The 18,631-nt window shown below is 33.1% G+C and overlaps 3 protein-coding genes and 1 long non-coding RNA gene across 4 annotated transcripts; 3 read left to right on the forward strand and 1 right to left on the reverse strand.

Moving 5' to 3' along the window:
* Positions 1-5,090: 5,090 nt before the first annotated feature.
* On the reverse strand, positions 5,091-5,796 carry LOC127122071 (albumin-1 D-like). The gene is made up of 2 exons (NM_001427565.1): positions 5,700-5,796; positions 5,091-5,616 (listed from the first exon to the last, which is right to left on the reverse strand). The coding sequence occupies exons 1-2, from the start codon at positions 5,746-5,748 to the stop codon at positions 5,273-5,275; spliced, it is 393 nt and encodes a 130-aa protein (NP_001414494.1). The 5' UTR covers positions 5,749-5,796; the 3' UTR covers positions 5,091-5,272.
* A 6,785-nt stretch (positions 5,797-12,581) lies between these two features.
* Positions 12,582-13,183, forward strand: LOC127122088 (uncharacterized). Its single transcript, XM_051052498.1, has 2 exons — positions 12,582-12,745; positions 12,917-13,183. Exons 1-2 carry the CDS (start codon positions 12,614-12,616, stop codon positions 13,016-13,018), a joined length of 234 nt encoding a protein of 77 aa, XP_050908455.1. The 5' UTR covers positions 12,582-12,613; the 3' UTR covers positions 13,019-13,183.
* A 298-nt stretch (positions 13,184-13,481) lies between these two features.
* LOC127095649 (putative U-box domain-containing protein 42) lies at positions 13,482-15,598 on the forward strand. The gene is made up of 2 exons (XM_051034311.1): positions 13,482-15,123; positions 15,239-15,598. Exons 1-2 carry the CDS (start codon positions 13,888-13,890, stop codon positions 15,596-15,598), a joined length of 1,596 nt encoding a protein of 531 aa, XP_050890268.1. The 5' UTR covers positions 13,482-13,887.
* A 5-nt stretch (positions 15,599-15,603) lies between these two features.
* LOC127122098 (uncharacterized) lies at positions 15,604-16,849 on the forward strand. The gene is made up of 3 exons (XR_007803505.1): positions 15,604-15,740; positions 15,912-16,073; positions 16,279-16,849. It is a non-coding gene; the product is annotated as an uncharacterized LOC127122098 (long non-coding RNA).
* Positions 16,850-18,631: the final 1,782 nt, after the last annotated feature.

The raw sequence follows: 18,631 nt of genomic DNA on the forward strand, positions 1-18,631 counted from the left end.
ACGTAGGCACGAGACCGAATGTCTTGTCAAACACAAAAAATATAATTAATGAACTCTTTTTCTCATCCCCACACTCTATTTGTTTCAAACATCTTTTATACCAAAAACATATACACACATAAAAAAGGGCCCCCCTAGGAGTACCTAGGACACTTTGGGTGCTAACACCTTCCCTCTGTGTAACCAACCCCCTTATCTTTGGGTCTTGCTCATACTTTTCCCTTTTTCCTTTGGAAACAATAAAAGCACGGTGATGACTCTGGTTTTATTGACGTTAAGTTTATCCATAACCTGATGGTTATGAATTTACCGCTACAGTTTCATGAGTTCAATTCTTAGCACTTGTTAATTCATCATTTATTCAGAATTTTATCATCACCTTTCATTTATATTTTAAAAAAGAAGGTTATATCACAACAATTTACTAAACTAACTGTTGTGATATATTTTCAATTATTCTTAAAATTTTTAAATTGCTTAAAACCTGTCACTTTTTTTTATAAAATATCATTAATGTAAATATTATGTCACCATGGTTGTCAAATCAAACCGTTATAATATAGTTTTGATTATTTTTTAAAACTTTTAATTGCTTAAAACCTGGCATTTTTTATTATAAAATACCATAAATGTAAATCTTATATCACCACGGTTGTCTAAATATATTGTTATAATATAGTTTTCATTATTTTAAAAAAAAATAATTGCTTAAAACCTGACGCTTTTTTTATAAAATTTCATCATATATCACAACAGTTTTGATAAATAACCATGGTGATATGGTTTACTCAATTTAAACAGAGCTAGCTAACTTGTCTCTTCAGTTCTATATTTTCATTTCCATCAAGAAACAACCCCTGATGAAACAACGCAATTTTCAACCCTAACCTAAGCAAACAACACTATTTCAAACCCTTGACGAAACAACACGATTTTCAACCCTAACCTAACCAAACAACACCATCTTCAAACCTGAAGAAACAACAACATTTTCAACCATAACCATGGTTTGTGCTTTCGTACCGTTTAGGAAGGAGTTGATACCGTGTTCTTCATTCTTGACAAGGAGGAAGTCAAAGATTCTGATAACATTTGTTTACTTATTCATCATGTTTCCGGTATGTAAATGTTTTCCCTATGCACCTACAGTACCGTCATTTTTCATTTATGTTTATGTATTTGTTATTATTGATGTTATTGTTGATGACACTATTGTTGATGATGTTTGTATCTTGATGCCACTTTTATTGTTGATGATGTTTATTGATGATGTTCGTTGATGATTCTATTGTTGATTATGTTATTGTTGATGATGCTTTTGTTGATGATGTTATTGTTGATGATTATATTGTTGATACTACTATTATTGATGTTTGTGTCTTGATGCCACTATTGTTATTGATTATGTTTGTTGATGATGCTATTATTAATGATGTTATTATTGGTGTTATTGCTGATAATTATTTTGATGATGCTATTGTAGATACTATTGTTGTTGATTCTATTCTTGACAACGCTATTGTAGATGGCCTCTTCTTCATCTAGTAGCGACGAAACTATGTATTCAAATGGACACAGTTCAAATGATTCTCAATCTGTAGTAGAACAACAGAAAAAAAATCAAAGAGGTGCCACAATGATGACTAAATTAGCAAAAGTCCATAACTCAGTTGTCTTCATTCCTCTGTTTTAAGAGTTATGTTGTCTTCCTTGGACGTAGAAAAGTCAACATATTATTAGATGACTGGAAAGGTGTAGTATATGAGGTGAAAACTAGCATATGGACAAACATTAAGGTATATCAATTTTAACTTTCATCGATTCGATATTATTTTATATAAACGCTAATACATACTTATTGATGTAAATATATAGCTGAGATTTGAGTTTAGTTATGAATAGAAGTTAAAGAAAACGTGGATCACTTATGCTGGTATGGCTTGGAGAATTTTTAAGTCACGACTCACTAGTGACTACATTACGAAGCCTAAGCCTGATATTGACCGCCCATGGGTGAAATATCTTTTTCTTGGCAAGAAGGTTTGGGAAAAGTTTGTGAAGTCTCGTAGGTTCAAGAAGTTCATTGTTAGTATGAGTTGTATTTTCTGATAATTTAATGGATACAACCATGGATATTAATATTTTTCATATGTTTTAAACAAGTTAAAAGTGAAGTAGGAAAGCTGAACAAGTCAAAGAACAAATACCCCTATAAATTGTCTCTTAGGGGATACAAGAAACTTAAGAAAACCATAATTTCTAAAAAAAACTAAGAGAAGAAGACTCCATGAGTCGTGATCAGGAACCATTTCCACCATCACGACATGAGAACTAGAAGAGAGTTTGACAATAACCAAATGGAGAGTAAAACTTATATGCCTCAAGAGCATTCGCTGAGAAAATTGTAAGTAGGATTTGTGATGCGTATGTTATGTGTTACTTAAACCCTTTTGGTAATAAACAATATATGTCTTATCATGTTGTGTAGGATTCATTAGTTAACTTAGCCCGTGAAGGTTCCTTTGTTCCAAAACCACGACATGATATTTTAGTAGAAGCAATCAGAATAAAGGAGAATGATGGGCGTGTCTGTGGGGTTGGAAATGGCATCGGCCTGAGAGTGTTTTTGGTACGCTTAGAAAAAGCACCAGGCAGGTGCAAAAAGAAATGTTGGAAGATATTCAGAGGAAGATTGATACTCAAAAGCAAGAATTTGATGAGAAGTTAGAAGCGGGGCAGGAAACTCGCCGAAAAGAATTGGAAAAAATATAACGGTTATATGCGGAATGTGAGAGTGAGAATATTTTGATATCTGAAATGTATGATATATATTGTGTTAACTTAGTTTTGTGTTTCTATATTTTATATGATGTAAAGAATAAGTGGAACCTCCCCACAGTGTACAAATGAAGATGGTGATGTTGATGACCAATTGCCTGCCAAAAATATTGTATGTGGTGCAAGCATGAAAGGAAGTTGTTCAACCGCCCCCACCAGTAGAGAGATCCATAACAGATTATTGGCTCTCTCTGAAGAATCATACACCAACATGTTATGTTACGTTATACGCAACGAAGATGTGGTGTTTACTCTTCTGCTAAAACATGATCTAGAGATAGAGGGGTTAAATAAATTCATTATGATTCCTAAAGATATAAAGGATATGATCGTGGGAGAACAGTAGCTGGACATAGGGTTACTACAAGTTCGACACACATAAGTATATCTCATTATGGTACATTCATTATTTTGTATATAACTAATTCCTCACATGTTTTTTGTATTTTATTTAACCATTTAGATACATTCACCGTCTTTGTATAGAAATAAATAAATTGTCTACTTATGGATCGTTGGATCCAGTTTGAGTACGATTTACAAATAATTATCCAAAAAACATTGAAGAATACTTAACATCACGGATAACGGTGGGGAAAGAATATTACTTAGAAATGTTCCTAAATAAGTGAGTAATTATTATAGTTAGTTTTCATGTTTTACCAAATATTAATTTTATACGCTTGTATTGTTCATTTAAAAATCGTTATCAATTGATCATCATATCTCTTCGACCGAATATGATACCTACATTGAGTTCGTTACACTATGAATTTGCTCCTATTATGAAACAAATTATTATTAGGTAACTTTATGTTTACGAGACTTTTAGTAATATTTTCTTTGATTTTGTAATTATCTTAGCGTGTAATATTTTTAAATCATTTTCAATATACAGGATTGTAGAAAGACACTATAAGTTGAACAACTCTAAAAAAAATAATTGTATTTTGTGAGTCCAAGATAAATGGATTAATTATAACATAATTATATATACTCATGAAATGAAATGTGTGATTATTATATTTATAAATTTTTTAATTTATACCAGAAAATAAGCAGAGAGAGAGATGTGGGTACTATGTAATAAAATATTTATCAATCATTTATTGTTCAATCATGTATTTGATTTTTTTTTTCTATATTGTCATTTCATATAACATAAAATAGTTAGTTTGTCTTATTGCAATCAATGAAAATGTTGTGTTTTGTTGTTTATTGTTTATAGTATTTTGTGTTAAAATATAATAATAATAATAATAATAATAATAATAATAATAATAATATTTATAAGTTTTTACAACAGTTTTATTTCGTTCGTAGGACAAAAGTTCAGTAGTGAGAGTTAGGACAACATGATTCCGATTAAAAAATAGATTAATTGTTATGCAGTGTTATTGTAAAAAAATTTACACTGTCAATATATCAAAATTATTCGTTTGTATTATTTTTTAAATGGTTAAAATAAAAATCAAATATTTTAAATAAATTAACGATTATGATTAACTGGCAGTATAAAAATCTTTACAAGTGTCAGTGTATATCAATTATATTCATTAAAAAATTATTATGTAATAGTATTATAATTATAATATTTATGTAAAATATTCCACATTTGTAATTATAATTGCTAGACTATGCCAAAAATTTATCAATATATTATTTAAAATTTAAAAAGCAAAACCATATATGTGATAAGTGGTCTCACTTAGTGGAATTTCGGTATAACCTTTGAATCTCTATAAATATTGGTTTAATGATCGCTCTGAATCTTTAAAAAATTTAGTTCACAATTTTTCTTTTTTATGGTTTAGTAATCAAAATTGAATTCTATAGGTGATATTTTTCTAATATGGAATGCTCCTATTAATAAAAAGCAACCACATATATTACCGCACTAACCACACACATGCACCATGTTTTAAATTCGGACCGCAACCGCAATTGCACCCGTGGATGCACCTCGAGTAATATTAGAAACCTTATCAAACAGTTTTAAAGATGATTCTTTAAATACTTTAATCAAAAAAATTAAATATTAGAATCCTTAAACTTAACATTAAATATTTTTCAATATTGTATTTCAAACACGCATCTAAAAAAAATTCACTCTGCAACGGCTGTAATAGGCATCGCAACAAATGCAATGACCGCAATCGCAAAACACGCAACCGCAATTTAAAACCATCACATGCACCGTTTATTTAAATTTGGGAGGGTTATCTTATAAATCCAACTCCTATTATTTTCTATTTGAAGATTCATAATATTTATTACTTGAAAAGCAACTGCATATATTACAGCACTGCAAACCATGTACATATTACATTTATTGGAATTGTGATTTGTATCTTAGAAATCCAACTCCTATGTTGGAAACAAAGATTGTTTATTTAAAGTAATGCATACATGGTTTTTGTTTTGGATATCGAAATTAAGCAGTGGAAACACTCTTCAACAAGTCTTTTGGGGTAATCTTAGAGAAAACGTCTTCTGCTTCAGATTTAGAGGCAAAACACCATCCATATTCAATATCAGGATTAGGATAATGACCGCAAAACTTCCCACTTCCTTTCTTCCTACAATCGGCATCAGACTCACATAAGTTAGGGTGTTCATCATTCGCCTTCAAGAAAACTCCAGATGGATTTCTGCAGTAACCTATAAATAGACCAACAGGGATACATCGACAAGCTGAAGTGCCACATGGTGGCATCTCAAATGGAGAACAAACCCCATTGCAGCTTGCTGCTCCTGCATATTTTGTCAGGAACATACCTGCAATTGGCAAAGTCAACTAAAATTGGAACAACCAAAGATGCATGTATTATATTGGTAAGAAAGATGGATAAATTACGTACCTAATGTGGCAAACAAGACGATCAAAGAAGCCAGTTTAACGGAAGCCATTGTTTGATCGAAAGAAAACCAGCTACACTTATTTTTATGAGACCTTTGTTTTATGTTGCATTATTTCATTCTTGTATGAAGCAATTTATAGAGACGTCTTCTTACCATAGCTGACGGTAAATGTAAAAACAAAACGATATGATAAACAGAATTAACTTTTAATGCATGCATGAGTTTTTTGGGGGCTAGCGAGTGTGGCAATATATCAAAGCAAATCATGCATATTCTTTGGCAGCTATCTAGTGTGGCAATAGACCAAAGTAACACAGTGTGCATAATGTTTTGTGGAGTAACAAGTGTAGTATCTATAATTATTTAGTAAGGAAAGCGAAAAAAGAATCATTTCATTATAGATAAAGAATAGTATGGAGAAGTCATGTCAAACCAATTTAGTGAATAGCTGTATAGAAACATCAACCAGAGATGCAAGTTCAAACCTATGACATTCTAACCTTTAAAATTAAATTCCATTAAAAACCAAATAGTATGAACAAGCCAAATTATTTCTCATCATTACCATTACTTTAAAAATGAATAAACTCAATAATTATGATGGTTTGTGGACAACGTATTATGGATTTGGATCTTCTCCTATCTTATGTTGTCTACTGTCTACTCAAATCACAGTGCAATTTTTCTCACTCATAAAATAAAATAAAAATTTAAATAAATTTTTTGTATAAACTTTCCGCCATTGGATTAGCAGCTTGAGGACCGCTAAACAGATCCGTAGTAGGTGATCTGTTTCCACCTATTATGGTAGTAGTATGTAAAGATATAAATACTTATAGTTATATCTTAGCTAGAAAAAAATACTATTTGATTAGAATATATTTAAATAACTTTTTAACAAATTATTTTTATTTATTTATTTATACACAATTAAAATTTTAAAATTTTATTGTATATTGATTGAATTTCATTTTTTATAAGTTAAACAATAATTGTAATATCCCATATTTTCTTAAATACTCAAATTCATTATTAGTTAATATTAACTGAGTTTCTATATGCTCTAAAAATATCAGTTGCAATAGAAAGAGAGAATAGTGAATTCAAATTAACTTAATTAATATTATTTGGGACTTACCTTTTATTAATTGGAACATTTTAGTAACACTAATGTCATACTCCAATTTTGACCCTCAATCGCCAAATCAATGCATTCATCAAATCATTAACATCATATGCATATCATAACATACATAATGTCTAAATTTCCAGTCAGAATAATTTCTCGGATTTACAGACAGATCGGTCAAACTGAATGTCAATTGTGCATAAAATCAGTGGACGAAAAATTTCAAAATCGAGCTTGCAGACGTCAATTATATTAATCTATGTTTCAAATAGTTTAACCTGGTGTGCTCGTTTTATTTTTTTGACTTGTTTTGGTCGCATTTTGATTAGTTTTGGCTTGTTAACCGGTAAAAATTTATTTTAAAATTAAATCAAACGCTGTATATATCTGAGAAGTTTATTTTACGTTGATCATTTTGGTGCAGTCAATTTATTTTTTCGAGCATTTTTGCGTCCGACTTTTTATTTATTTAGAGACTTCTAGTTTTCTATTTTTTTATAAGTTAAACAATAATTGTAATATCCCATATTTTCTTAAATACTCAAATTCATATTAGTTAATATTAACTGAATTTCGATATGCTCTAAAAATTATCAGTTGCAATAGAAAGAGAGAATAGTGAATCCAGATTAACTTAATTAATATTATTTGAGACTGACCTTTTATTAATTGGAACATTTTGGTAACACTAATAATGAGTCAATTTCTCTCATAGAACAAATATTACTTGGGATATTTGTTTCTAATATCATATTTAATTCTATCCACAAAGTTCTTCCAATTAATGGTGTCCACATGTTTCTATCGAAATTCCTATCCATCTTGTACCATTTCATTTCCTCTGTATATATCAATTGGAGAAAGGGAGAACTTGAGAGAAGAAGGAAGAAAGCTAGTGGAAAGAAGAAGGAAGAGAAAAATATTGATTCCGTCATCATCACTTCATCACCATCTCATCTCACCATCTTCATTTCATCATTTCCCCATCTTCAACAACCTCCTCTTCTATTTCTAAAGCGTTAGAAACCCTAATACTTCTAGAGATTAAGGTTGTAGAATCCTAGGGTAATTATAAGAATTTATGCTATATGAAGAATGTTTTTTTCTTGATTATGATGATTTTCATGAACAAGTGTTTTGTGTAACACCCCTTTTTCTACCCCAAATACTTAACATATAATCAGAGTAAACAAGTACGCATATAAACAAAAGTGTGTCACATCGACGTTTTCAAAAACTAAAAACTTTCAAAAACCAACATCATTCATCATCAATATACAATACACCTGATCATTTATAATAACACCTCTCACTTATCATGAATATTCAAGCATATGCGTTCGCAGCGGAAAATAATGAATACTCATGTATTTCATAAAATGATCCATGTCTCATACCATGATCATCTCTCAATAATCACCTCAAGATAAAATAAAACAAGTAATAACATGATGCATATCCAAATAAGATATGAGTTCAATACTACTAATCTACCCAGTGTTACATGACCAGAGCATCGACTCACTACTTAGTCTTCAAACTAAAATACGGAAACTCTCTGGCTAATCTCGAGTGAGCTACCTTCCACTTACTTCATTAATACTACTCCGGAGTATCTGCGCGATACCCATGTAAAGGTAACATTCAAACAGAAAGGGTGAGAATTCAAATCATTATGAAGAAGCATAATAAGGCACAATGATTAAATCAACAATTAAAGGAATTCATCACACTTCGTATAACCATGTAAATAATATTAATCAACATTTATTTCACATGTTTCAAACATCCATCAGAACTCAAGAAGTATAATATTCAAATCCAATAGTATATTCACAAATATACACACAACTACAACTATCACATAATCACATATTTTTCCAAATTATGTATCCAAACATCACCAAATTCAATTACTAAATCTCATACACACCTCACAATCACATCAATGCAAACATTCAATTATCACATGACTCTAATGTGACTCAATGCATGACATGTGACTCTATGCATGTGGTACCTCAATGTGAACCCAACGTTTCACCGCTTTCCGATTCAATATCTAGAATCCAAGTCACGCTTCTGATCCGGACAAGATCAAAGCCACTATCACGCCTATTTCCAATTAAGGATCAACGTGTGCTACATCTACCATGCCTATTTCCAATTAAGGATCAACGTGTGCTACATCTACCACGCCTATTTCCAATTAAGGATCAATGTGTGCTACATCTACCACGCCTATTTCCAATTAAGGATCAACGTGTGCTATATCTACCACGCCTATTTCCAATTAAGGATCAACGTGTGCTACGTCTATTTCCAATTAAGGATCACCGTCTATGTGAACCCACAGTTTCACCACTTTCCGATTCAACATCTAGAATCCAAGCCACTACCACGCCTATTTCCAATTAAGGATCAACGTGTGCTACGTGTATTTCCAATTAAGGATCACCGTCCACTACCACGCCTATTTCCAATTAAGGATCAATGTGTGCTACCAATTAAGGATCGCCGTCCACTACCACGCCTATTTCCAATTAAGGATCAACGTGTGCTACGTCTATTTCCAATTAAGGATCACCGTCCACTACCACGCCTATTTCTAATTAAGGATCAACGTGTGCTACATCTATTTCCAATTAAGGATCACCGTCTATATGAACCCACAGTTTCACCACTTTCCGTCATGAAGTCGACCATGCCATGAATGAATGTACAAATACCAACACATATGCAATTAAGATCATCTCTACCATCTTAACATTTCACATATCACCATAATTCAACTCTATGAATTATCCACCAATGGTACATATACACATTCATAACAAATACACCATTCACATAATATGCAATTAAGATCATCTCTACCATCTTAACATTCATAACAAATACACCATTCACATAATATGCAATTAAGATCATCTTAACATTCATAACAAATACACCATTCACATATATAAACTAATTATCAAATACGCACAATTAGATTTCATCTCAAAATGATTACAGCATTTAAAATATCAATTTTTCACTTTTCAAACAGTGTTAACCGGTTAACGCATATGGTTAATCGGTTAACGCAAAACAGAATACACTTCCTGGCAGATTTCAACAGTGGTAACCGGTTAACGCTCTGTGAGTAACCGGTTACTGTAAAACAGAATTAACAGATTTTTAAGCAAGTAATCGGTTAACGCTCGGTGAGTAACCGATTACTGTAAAACAGAATTAACAGATTTTTAAGCAAGTAACCGGTTAACGCTCGGTGAGTAACCGGTTACTGTAAAACAGAATGCAGAATTTTCTGCATTTTTCATCGTTGGAGGACTTTCGGACCTCCGATTTCGATTCCGTAAAAAGCTACACGTTCAGAAAATTATAACTCATATAATACCCTAATTATATAACGTTAATTTTCAGTTTTAACACAATTAAATCACCACAATCAAGGATAATCATCAAAATCTAACCATTCCAAACAACCATACAAAATTAGGGATTTTAACCTACACATGCGTCTACCCATTGACCCAATCATACTAACCCATAATAATAAGGATTCCCCCCTTACCTCTTCAATTTTCTGGAAACCCTAGCTATTCTCTTTACTTTTCCTCTCCTCTTTCTCTATTGCCTTCAATTGATCAAATGAATCCTAATTCTCACTATCATCCCCTCTTATATACTAGTATTCTATTTGAACTTAAAGCATGATACTTCTAATTTAATTAATAGGCCCAATAAGACCTAATATTTAAATATTTCTATTTAATTCAAATAAGTCAAACCAACTCAATATACACACCAAGTTAATTAATTTCATTATTCATTATATCTCATATCAACTAAATAATTAATTAACACATCAAATTAATTAATATAATTAATTATTATACTACCTAACAACCAATTAATTAATTAACACTCTAAATAAATAAAATAAACTATAGTAATAATAATAATTACTGAAATTGGGTTGTTACATTTTGCTATATTCTTCATGATTATTGTGACTAAATGATTGATTATGGTTGTTGTTATGATCTTGAAAACCATGATATATATATATATATATATATATATATATATATATATATATATATATATATATATATATATATATATATATGTTTGTATGATGGATTTTGTTTGAAGAATTAGTGGATTCTTCTATTGAAAAAGATACAAACGATTGGTCCTGGAACTTTCTCTAGACCAATCGATTGGGAGGAGCTACTGAGTTGTGAAGAAGTGTAAAATATTTGAGACCGATCCATTGGTCCTTTGTCACAATCCATTGTGTTGTCCTCCTACATTGAAAAAAATGAAAAATTTCAGGAACTAATTAATTGACATTGAACCCCCAATCGATTGACACTTTCTTTTTCTTGAAAAATGGTTCTCCAAACCTAACAAATCGATTGAGCTTCCCCACCAATCGATTGGCTCATGCCTAACACTCCAAATCTCCTTTATTTAATGATCCTAAATACATTGCATCAAGTGAGTTACATGTTGAGTCAAGTGAGTTAACGTAGTGATCTACTTAGGTTATAAGTTAGACATATAACTTAGATAACATTAGAATGCTAGATTTATTCGTAGGATACCTATGTGAGTCTTGTGAATGGATGCTTGCTATAGTTGAGAGTGAGATGCTTTGTATGGAACACGCATTGTTGTTATATGAATATTGGTGAATGAAGTCACCCAATGATTGATGAATATAGTCGTGTTTTATGGAATTAATCACCTATTCAGAGTATTTTATCCTTGATGGTGTACATCCCTATTTGAGATGCTTAGATGAGTAGGCATGGGATGTGACTCCAATGATTCACTACGCCAAAAATGACTTTTAACAGCGCATCTTAGAGAGCGCTTTTAAAAGAAAGCGCTGTCTAAGGTTAAAATTAAAATAAAACACGGAAAATGTTCCAAAAAAATAATGAAAGCGCTGTCTAAAGGGGGGTCTTAGACAGCGCTTTCTAAAAGCGCTGTCTAAGACCCCCCCTTAGACAGCGCTTTTAGAAAGCGCTTTTAAATATAGACCTTAGTCAGCGCTTTTGATAAAGCGCTGTCTAAAGTCTTTAAATTAAAAAAAAAATTAAAACCAAAAGCGCTGTCTAAGGGGGGGTTTAGAAAGCGCTTTTGGAAAGCGCTGTCTAAGGGGGGTTTAGAAAGCGCTTTTGGAAAGCGCTGTCTAAACCATCGATGGAATATACATTTTTAAGTTTCTGATTAGCTTAACCCACATCACATATATATATATATATATATATATATATATATATATATATATATATATATATATATATATATATATATATATATATATATATATATATATATATAATATATATATATATATATTATATATATATATATATATATATATAATATATATATATATATATATATATATATATATATATATATATATAAGTGAGTCATTCCAACAAGGTAAATCTAAAAACACTGGTTCTATGATAGCAAAGGCAAGAGTTGCAAAATAGGTTGAGTTGGCATTTAAAATTTTAGTAGTACTACCGTTTCTAAATACCATCTTTCGTGGCGGTTGTTTATTAGGAAATCATCTGTGGTGGTTCACACTATCCCTTATAATAATTGTTCATAGCTGAGATATATATATAGACAATTCTAAAGCGCCGCAAAACGTAATTCATTACGTCAGGTAATTGCAACACCCATATGGTTTGATCTGAATTGAGAGGTGTGATTTGTTCTGAGTTTGTTGGTGGAAGGAAAGGAAAGATGTCATCACTGGGAACTTCAAAGGGGATTCTAGAGATCGCTAAGTTTGGGGTTTACGTTACTGTACCCATCGTTCTTATGTACGTTTATGCCAGCAATCCCGACAACACTCTCCACAAGTTCATCGGAAAAGTAACTTCTCTCCCTCTCTCTCACACTCTCTCTCACTCTCTCTGTGCCTTTTTTTCAATTTCTCTTATCGTGTTTATTCGCTTACTTTAATTCACGATCACAAAACTTAGGGTTATGCTACAAGGATACACAACATCTTCTAAATTGCATTTTATTGTTATCATGTTGCAGAAGTCATACGTTGAATATCCCAAGGATACACAAAAGCCACCACCGCCAGAGGAGCTTAGAGAGATGGCGAGGGAGATAGCTCGCAAAAGGAACAACCCCTGATGCTTCTTGTGGGTTGGCAATAGTAATAGTAAACGTTTGTAATGGACACCGTGTGAACTACGAATCTTTGCTTCTTTCAATTGTTTCTGTTGTTTTATTATGAAATTTTCTGCAATGAAAGGAACATATTGTTATTAAGTAAATGAGTCAACGTTTGCAATTTCATTATCACGCCAAAAATCAATTCTTCATTGCATGAAGTCATGGACTGTTTTCTCATATTGTCGAACAACAGCACTGTATTTGATCAAATTGCTATTTTCTGTGATTGCCAACATTATTACCAACTTGACTTCTAAGCTTTTGCCTGGTTACTTTCCTGACATATAGATAGTTTGGAATTACCGGTGAGCAAAGATAATAATTTATTGTTTCATTCAGTCTTTAAGGATTTGTGATATGAGTTTCTGTGAATGACAAAGCTATTGCAGTTCATCTTCTTTATTTAAAAGGTTGTATATCTATATCTCTTCTTTATTAGTTGATATATCATATATGTTGTTATGGTATCAATTTTTTTAAGTCTATTTAATTGTTTTTTTTTCTATTCTTTTTTCCAACTTATTGTTTACCTAGCAATGGGAACACCTTTCTTCTCTGCATGTTAGAATCGCAGTGGTTGCAGCTTAGATGCAATATTCAGTTTGTTTTTGTTAGCTTGAATGATTCTCTTTTAGTCTCTATCCTTCCCTTCTTTCAGTTCAATGACCTGTTCTCAAATTTTTATGCTTCATAGAGGACTCCATGAGAGGAATTTGATTGCAGGGAAACGAGAAGCAATTTTTTGGTGTTGTGGTTTCAACTTCCATACTCTGCATAATAGAAATACGGTTTGAGTAAAAAACTCAAGAGACTACAAACCGCTTACCATGGTTGGATTGGAACTCATACCGATAGGTACAATTTTGGCTGTTTTAACTAGCCAGGTTGTGAGAACAGCTAATGCTGCAAAAGATGTTCTTATCGACAAAGAAAGTTTTAATATCCTTTCGAAACACCTGCTTGATATTGCACCAGTCCTAAAGGAATTGCAGCTTCAGGAACTGAATGAGTCACAAGCTGCAAGGGTTGCTCTGGAGTCTCTTGAATCAGATGTAAAACAAGCAAGTAATTTGGTTGAGAAGTACAGGAACAGCGGCCATTTTTACTTACTTATGAAGTGTCATTACATAGTCAAGGAAGTTGAACAAGTCATTAGGGATATCGGAAGGTCTCTAGCTGCATTGTCTCTTGCAAATACTGAAGTCCTATCAAGAATTTCTGATCAAGTCAACAGACTACAGAGTGAGATGCAAAGGGCCGAGTTTGAGGCTTCACAATCTCAGCTTGACATTGTTGATAAGTTGAACCATGGAATTAAGGAGCAAAAATTAGATCAGGCTTTTGTGAACGATATGCTCGAAGAGATAGCAAGGGCAGTCGGGGTGCCAGTGGAGCCTTCAGAGATCAGCAAAGAGATAGCCAGCATTAGGTGGGAAAAAGAAGAAGCTGCAAACAGGAAAGAAAGAGCAGAAGTTATATTTTTGGAGCAGATCATTTTGCTACTCTCTCAAGCTGATACAGCAAGTGATTTCGAAGAAGTTAAGAAGCAATATTTTCAAAGGGTTCAGGTAATAGAAAGATATGGTTCAAGGGAAAAATATATTCCGCCACTTAATTCTTTCTGTTGTTCGATAACTGAAGCTGTTATGGTAGATCCTGTCAGTCTTTGCACCGGTACTACATGTGAGAGATCTGCCATCGAAGTTTGGTTTGATGATGGCAATATGACTGACCCGAAAACGAAAGAGGTTCTTGAAGATACTACCTTAAGGTCGAACATTCGGTTAAGAGAATCCATAGTAGAGTGGAGAGAACTTAATTGCTGCTTCAGAATAAAGTCTATCAGGGAAAACTTATTATCTAATTCTGGCTTATTATTGCACGAGTCCTTGAGTCAGATGCAGGCTCTCATAAAAGAGAATTCGATTAATAAGGATTGGATTTCTATAGGAGAACTTACTGATATTATCATCTCCATCCTTGGGAACTCTGATTCTATAGATGTCAAGATGAAGATCTTGATTACTTTGAAGGGTGTTGTTGAGGGGCATGCAAGAAACAAGGTAAACAGTCTTTATTTTTCATTTAAGCTGAGCATAAATTTTTTACATATGCTGCACTGAGATGTAGACATTCTTCAACTAGTTTTAAATTCGACATTTGCATAATATTTTACAGGAAAAAGTGGTTGAATCTCAAGGATGGCGATACATTATTTCCTGCTTACACAATGACTCTAGAGTAATAAAGGAAGCAGTTGACTTGCTCTATGAATTGCTTCAAGACCGTTCTGGTTGGAATAAAAGTTTCTGCGAAAAACTTTCTGAGCATCCCAGCACGGTCAATTACCTTGTTACCATTCTAAACGGACCTGTCAGCGATTCAATTGAAACTGCAGAAAAGATTTTGACGGAGCTTTTTGAAATAGATGAGGAAAATATTTGTTGTGCTGCTAAGTTTGGCTGGTACAAAGCACTTGTTGATCGCATGATTCAAGGTAGCAAGACTTTCTTTTCCAGTTCATCTTTGTTGCGTTGATTCATGGGCAATGTTTATATAAATTCTTCTTTTCATGGTGTACGTAATTGCATATGGGAAGTCTTTTCTTTTAGTTTCTGTCTTATTGCTGTGCTAGAAACGCAATTCCGGCTGGCATTATCTGGTTGGTGCCATTTAACTGGTGAGTGATAGCTTTGTTAGTTTAGGAAGTTAACGGTTATGAATTCCTGTTGGTATTGGTTAGAAATCAAATTGTTAACATTGCTAGGGTACTGCTCTGTTGGTGAACTGTTGTGTCCTGTTAAACATCAGGTTAGGATGAACTTGATTGGTGATTCTTGACTTGATGCAGGTCCAATCTGGAATTTGGTCTGTGCTTTACAACTTGGTTCAAGCCTGCACAGGCTCTCATCGAAGACCAACATATAGCTAATGCCGCATTGCATCATGGCTTGTAGTGAATTGGAATGGTTTATGTTTTGCAATGTACTGTTGGTGTATATACTTATTTATGGTATGCTTGGAATGAAAACATGAATGGTCATTGTATCATGAACTTTGGTTTGAATTAAATGTATAAGATTGGAATTTTTATGGTTGGGAATGTAATGGGTTAGGTTAGAGTTGTGGGGATGTTGTTAGTTGGATAGGGTAGTATGTGATTAATGTTATGTCAGTCAGTCTGTGCTACTACTAACTGGTTTCTTGTTTTGGTGCAGTGTTGATGATGTTTCTGAGGATTTCTGAATGGTTAGGACAACAACGTGCATCACAATAATTGGAACCGTTGTTTGTTGATGGCTTGCGTTGTTGTTGATCCACAGTGCATGAGATCATGATTTGTATTATCTGATGAGCATTGTTTACAATTGGAATTCCTTCTCCACTAAACATGTGATTGATTACAGGTGTTTATGGTATGGCATTGACTTGACAGCAGGTTGGTCATTTGGTCCCATAGCTTCACTTCCTATTCTGACTTTGGTTTAGGCATATCTACTCCTACTGATTTGGTGTTTGGCAGCAGCTCTTCATTTGTCCATTGTGTTTGTGGTGCAGGTTTAGTATAGGTTTGGTGCAGATTTCGTGCTGCAGGGTCTAGGATCTTACCATGATGCAGCCATGATACAAGCAGGTCATGATTATGGTTTGTCTGTAGGTGGATTGTTGTTTTATTGTAGGTTGATGGTTCAGCTCATGTTGTAATGATGCTTGTGTAATGTTTATGTATGGACTGCCGCAGGCCTTAATGAATGCCATACACTGTTGTTTTAGGTGATTTTCATTGAATTGTGTTGCTTTGAATTGATGCACCATGTTAGCTTTTACTTTATGTTAATCCGGTTTACTTTATGTTTCAAAAGAGGTGTTAATGATGTTTTTATATTAGGTTTTTGTATGACAAATTGATGCGCCCCAATGGTTTGGACGTGTCATTCGGATTCTTAGCACCCGCGACCGTCAACTTAGGTTTAATCTTAAGTAGACCGGATACCGTGACGGAGTATGTAACACCCCGAATAAAATAAGAGAATTATTTAAATTAAGTTAATAATATATTTATTAATTTAATTAAAATAAATTGAATTATTGGATTATTATTATTTTATTAATTGGAATAATAATTAGTGGAAAATATATAAGTTGGAATAAGAGGAAAAGGGTTTTTTGGTTGGTAAAGAATTTTCACGTGAAGCAGAGAAGCGGCTGAAAGGTGAAAAGTGGAGAAAGAGCAAAGGTTGAAGAACGGAAAAGCTTGAAGCTTAGAGATTGCCGGATTATCTCAGGTAAGGGGGGTTTATCGTCGTTTAATGGGTATTATAGATTAACATGTCATGGGTAGTGATAAACCGTTGAAGTAACCCTAATTGGGATGTTGAATGCTGAAATATTGTGATGAATAAGTTGTATTAAAGATGTAATTGAGTCCGTAATCGTGTGAGTCGTATTCCCCCGAACGTATAGCTTTTTACGGAAATTGAATCGGAGGTCCGGGAGTCCTCCAACGGCGGAAAATGCGGAGAACTCTGCATTCTGCCTTGTGTTAGCGCAGGAATTGTTGTTTTGTCTGCGTTAACCGGTTAACCCAGGGCGTTAACCGGTTAACACTGTTATATTTTATGGAAATGTGCTGTTTTGCCTGCGTTAACCGGTTAACCTAGGGCGTTAACCGGTTAACACTGTTGCGTTTTGCCAGAAAGTGTGTCTTGTCCTGCGTTAACCGGTTAACCCAGGGCGTTAACCGGTTAACACTGTTGGAAATTAGAAAAAATTGATATTTTAATGTTGTGAACCTAATTGGTGATTGGCCTATTATAATCAATTGTGATGAGTAATTTTGTTGAACTGATGTTATGAAATGTTGATACAAGTATGTTGCTGAGTTGTCCCATTTACGGAAAGTTGTTGAAAATACTGAGTTGTAGGCTTGGTGAGCCAAAGTTGATTTAAGTTGATTTTTGTTGGAAACGTTGTTGTGTTGATATTATTATTATGTTGTCGACAGTTTAGAGTCGTGTATGCCATGTACATTCATATGCATTAAGTCGGAGCGTTGCTCACACCACGTTGGCCTGGATTGGCAAATTTTAAGTTGAAAGTTGAAGGCTTATGCCTTGATGCCCACTAAAATGGCAATGATCTTAAGTTGGGAGTTTTACTCCGAATGGTACCACATGCATGACGAGTCGAGTCTCATTAGAGTTGCATTATGTTGGTTTGTTGTATGTGTATCAGTGGTATTGATCTTGAGTATGTATATGAGTTGTGTTGATATTGGGTGATTAATGAGTTAAATTACTTAACATAACATGATAAATTATAATGTTTGTTATATCGATTGAGGAACTCACCCTTACAACTATTTTTCAGGTAACGAGCAGTGAGTGAGTAGAAGCTAGTGCTTGGAGTCTAGTGTAGTCTCCGTTGTGGGTCATGCTCTGATAGATGTAACATCGGGACGGGATGTTTAATTGTTAATTGTCGGTTGTTGAACTATTTTTCATGTAATATGTTATACGTTTTAATTGGTTGACATAATTTCTATCCGCTGCGTATTTTTGAAATGTTTTA

Source organism: Lathyrus oleraceus, chromosome 1 (genome assembly GCF_024323335.1).
Source record: "Lathyrus oleraceus cultivar Zhongwan6 chromosome 1, CAAS_Psat_ZW6_1.0, whole genome shotgun sequence".
Classification (NCBI taxonomy): Eukaryota; Viridiplantae; Streptophyta; class Magnoliopsida; order Fabales; family Fabaceae; genus Lathyrus; species Lathyrus oleraceus.